The 4,191-nt window shown below is 38.7% G+C and overlaps 1 protein-coding gene across 1 annotated transcript; it reads left to right on the top strand.

Moving 5' to 3' along the window:
- Positions 1–1,898: 1,898 nt before the first annotated feature.
- On the top strand, positions 1,899–3,734 carry LOC121946661 (myoD family inhibitor domain-containing protein 2). The gene is made up of 3 exons (XM_042491338.2): positions 1,899–1,977; positions 2,387–2,632; positions 3,042–3,734. Exons 1-3 carry the CDS (start codon positions 1,899–1,901, stop codon positions 3,302–3,304), a joined length of 588 nt encoding a protein of 195 aa, XP_042347272.1. The 3' UTR covers positions 3,305–3,734.
- Positions 3,735–4,191: the final 457 nt, after the last annotated feature.

Raw genomic sequence — 4,191 nt, 5'->3', positions numbered from 1 at the left:
TATACTGTATGTGTCTTTGATCTAGCTATGCGTCCACGCCAGCAATAGCCATGGCCTGAGGCAATATGCTTTCAGGTTGTCCGTCCTGTTCTCCTAAATGGGATATAAATGGGTTATCTCAAGAGCACCTTGACGGAACTTCTTCAAATTTGGCACAAACATCCACTCGGATGGTTATAGGTGAAAGGTCAAGGTCACCTTGACCTTGTCTATCCCATTCTTGTAAATTTTATATCTTAAAAACTTTAAATTTTTTTCAAATTTGTCACAGATGTTCACTTTGACTCATAGACAAACTATTTAAGGCTGGTCAGAGGTCACATCCACTGTGACCTTGCATCCATCTCCTTCTTTTAGATATATATTTTTTTTTGCTTTTTGCCTTCATGCACATGCACCGCAGAGCCACAGGTTAGAGTCAAACCTGCAGCCGCTGCAGCTAGGACACAACCTCAGCCCATGGAGAGCCTGCTCTACCAGGTGATGTACTGGGTGCCTCAAGTTTGTCTCAATCTTGTAAATGCGATTTCTCAAGAACACTTTGAGGACATTTTTCTTTCAATTTGGCACAAACGTACAATTGACTCAACAATAGACTGATACCGTTTTGGAGGTTATAGATCAATGGTCATGGTCACTATCTTGTGAACGCGGTATCTTAAGAATACCTTCAGGGAATTTCCTCAAATTTGGCACAAACGTCCACTTGGACTCAAGAATTAATACATTTTAATTTTGGTTATTGAAGGTCAAAATCACTGACTTCACAAAGCATTTTTTTTTGCTGTAACTCAAGAATTCATGAACTAATTATGATAGAATTTCACACAAATGTGTAAAAGGATATTATAATAATAAAGTGATGAAAAACACTTTTCTGGCCATCAGAAAAAGCAGAGGAGACATTTCGACAGATTCTGAATTGGTGCCTTTAATCTTGAAACTCTGCAGATTGTATAGATCTTCTTTGTTGCCTGGTTGAAGCTGCGTATGAAGTATCCTTGCTTTCACAGATTGGATGTAACTAACTGCAGCTAAACTGGTTCGTGGAGGCAAACAACAGCGAAGCTGTAATTCTAGTTTTATTACGTCCTTGGTGGTAAGCAGCGTTTCATGTAATGAAATTATGGCTTGGTGCAGTTTTGACCTGATAACAGCTCCACTTCTCTCTGTGAACGATAATGACCTCATAATGGAAGGTAATGGAAGAAAGCAGATACCCTGGCTGCCAATTTTTCCACTGTGGTCTTGTGGTATGCCCACTTCAATAATTGTTATAAATTCACCTGTGAACCATCAGCAGATGCAGTACTGGTCTGCAAATCGCTGTGGTGTTATAAGTATTGGCTGCGGCAAGATCATAAACTGCGGTAAGATCACTTCATGTAAATGTTATTGTATTGTTATTATCTGTCAGTGAAGTGTTTGATAAGTGGCTTGGTTTGACTTTTTATCAACATAATGTCGTAATTGAATGCATCTTCCATACATTATGTATCACAGATCTGTAGTTGTGCTTCCTGATTGGCGATTATTGATCGATGTGGAGTGTGCTCACAATGTGGGTGTGTGCATGATGATGGGAGGTGCTCAAGCTCACAAGGGGTTCACTGTTGCAGATACTGCGGATGACACTGTTGGAGATTTAACCAGTACAAACAGGTAAAAAGTAAATTATCTTGGCCATATTAATTAAAGAATATTTGTTTTGTTCATTTTTAATTTCAGTTTGGGAAACATTTCTGGCATGATTCTTGAACTTAACTTAAAATCAGGATGTAGAAATAATGATTTAATGCTGTCTGTCTTAAGTCAAGTTAATTAGATAATTATAATGCCACAATTCAGTTTTTTGCATGTGTGTCTCACTCTATTATCTCCACTTTGCTCTGCAAAAGATGACAGCTCCTTTAAAGCTTCCTGTGAGTGATCAGGATGGTTTCGAGCTTGAGAAAATCGAGGACCATGTGTCTGATGGTATGTTGTTCTTGATGTTGTTTACTCCATGTCTGATCAGGCTGCATGGGTGAAGTTATTGTTAGTCACAACTCGAATGTGACTGACAGATGTGGTGCATGCCAAATGTTAGTGGAGGAGTATATTTTCACACAGTGTATATTTTTCTCCTGCCCGATTCAATCCAGGAAACTAGATCCAAATAAAAGCTTGCAAATCAATAATCTCTCCTCGCTGAAGTTTTATTGAGCAAGCCTCCTCCATTATACACTTCAAGTCTCACCTCCCTGACAAACTGCATGTTAATGGTGCTCTGAATTATTAAAACTGCTTCACAGAAGATCTAACTTATCTAACAGAGACTGAACTGGGTGCAAAACCAGTGCTGTATTTTTATGACTTTGTTCCAAAATACATTCCTCTTTTAAAGGCAGCATCACCAAGCCAGTGATAGACAATCCACCCAGAAAGATGACCAGCAAATCCACCAGTGGGGTGTGCAGACTGAGCACCATCTCAGAGCAAGAATCAGACAAACCAGACACTGATCCCACTCCCCATGATCCCCCAGGTGGCAGTGAATGGCGTGGATCCAGTTTCTCCATGTGTTCTGACAAGTTTAAGAACAGCAGCAGTTATTTTTCCTCTGATGATTCAAACCAGCCCGACAGTGGAGGTAGTGTTTAAGTCCTTAAAGGGACATTTCACTCCAAAATCAAAAATATATATTTTTCCAGTTACCTATAGTGATATTTATCAGTTTAGATTGTGTTGGTGCTGGAGATATCAGCCGTAGAGATGTCTACCTTCTCTTAAATATAATTGAACTAAATGCCAATCAGCTTCTGGTGCTCAAAGCACCAAAAAAAAAAAAAAAAATCATTTGAAAAACTCAACGTTTCTTTCCAGAAAATCATGGCAGTTACTTCACATAAGAGAAGCGAAAAATATGTACTTTTTGATTTGGGGGTAACCTGTCCCTTTTGGAAGTTTTTTAATAACTAAAAAAGTAATTTTAGGATAAGCTTTTTCATTAATATTTCTTCTTTTTGATCTCTTTTATCCTACCTCATCACTGCCACCAGATGACTGTGCCGGACTTCTTCTCGCCTGTCTGCATTGTCGTTTCCAAGAGCTTATGGTTCTCCTACCAAATACATGTGAGAGGGCTTTGACCCGGTGTTTTCCCTCGTTCAAATACGTCACAGCGACCAGAGAGGTAGAACAGCAGGGGAAGGACTGCTGCAACTACAAGCTGGAACTGGACTGTAACTGCTGCGGCTCCTGTCAGGACGCAGGAGAACTTATAGAGCTGGCCATGGAGATATCAGAGGTCTGCTATCGCTGAGAAACTCCTTCTCTGCTGTTCGCCCCAAACACAAACCTCAAACAACTTTAATGCTCAACAGAGTTACTGTCTCATCCTATTCACATTTATGTATGTCATAAATTGCCTGCATTCATACGTTGTTTTGTATAGGCCTGATGTGGAAATTCACATGATTTGTAGGTCATGTTCCTCAACATAATTCATGGCTGCTGACCTCTGAAACACTGTAGAGCTGGTTGTTATGATAAATGACTAGAATAGCTCATTTGTTGTAACTGTGCTCGCCCCACCAAGCAAAGTAATCAAATACCAACATCCTGAGTGCAGGAGTGTGTGTATATTGAGCCACTGCCACGTCCTCTTCGCTGGCATCCTGTACATTTCCTCTCATAAAGCATGACAGAGTGGGTGAAAACATTTAGGAGAGCAGATATCTGGAAGCATGCTTTTAAATAAAAACTCATTCACAACCAATGAACTCAATCTGGGCCAAGTGAAAGCATGCAGATTTGACAAAGTGAGCGGGAAAGTTATCATATGCTAAAAGGTAAGTATTAAATGGAAAATGGATTGATATTATGCATTAAAAGATTTTTTTAACTGATTGTCATAATTTATTCTGTAGTATGTAATAATAGGTTTACATTCTCAATGCATAGATAATACATAAATAGATTTATTTAGGCTGTTGCATCAATTAAATTCAAATCAATTAAACCCTGGTTTTCTTATGAAAAAAGCCAGTGGGATTTTTCCATTAGATTTTGGATTATTGCAAAAAAATAAGATCTGCAGCAACCAATGTTTTATAATACTTACAGATTTTGTTCAGCTGGATAATCTTCACAAACTGACCATATTTAAGATTTTTTGTAAATGCAATTGCTAGACGTAAAAAGCTAACA

Source organism: Plectropomus leopardus, chromosome 9 (genome assembly GCF_026936395.1).
Source record: "Plectropomus leopardus strain MGB_pleo_1.0 chromosome 9, ASM2693639v1, whole genome shotgun sequence".
NCBI lineage: Eukaryota > Metazoa > Chordata > Actinopteri > Perciformes > Serranidae > Plectropomus > Plectropomus leopardus.
This window is presented reverse-complemented; position numbering and strand designations above follow the sequence as displayed.

Bases quoted from the DNA above. Each gene is read 5' to 3' on its own strand.
- LOC121946661 (XM_042491338.2), top strand. From the start codon at position 1,899: ATGACAGCTCCTTTAAAGCTTCCTGTGAGTGATCAGGATGGTTTCGAG. The intron at 1,978-2,386 runs GTATGTTGTTCT...CCTCTTTTAAAG, and splicing joins CGAGGACCATGTGTCTGATG to GCAGCATCACCAAGCCAGTG. The intron at 2,633-3,041 runs GTAGTGTTTAAG...CACTGCCACCAG, and splicing joins AAACCAGCCCGACAGTGGAG to ATGACTGTGCCGGACTTCTT.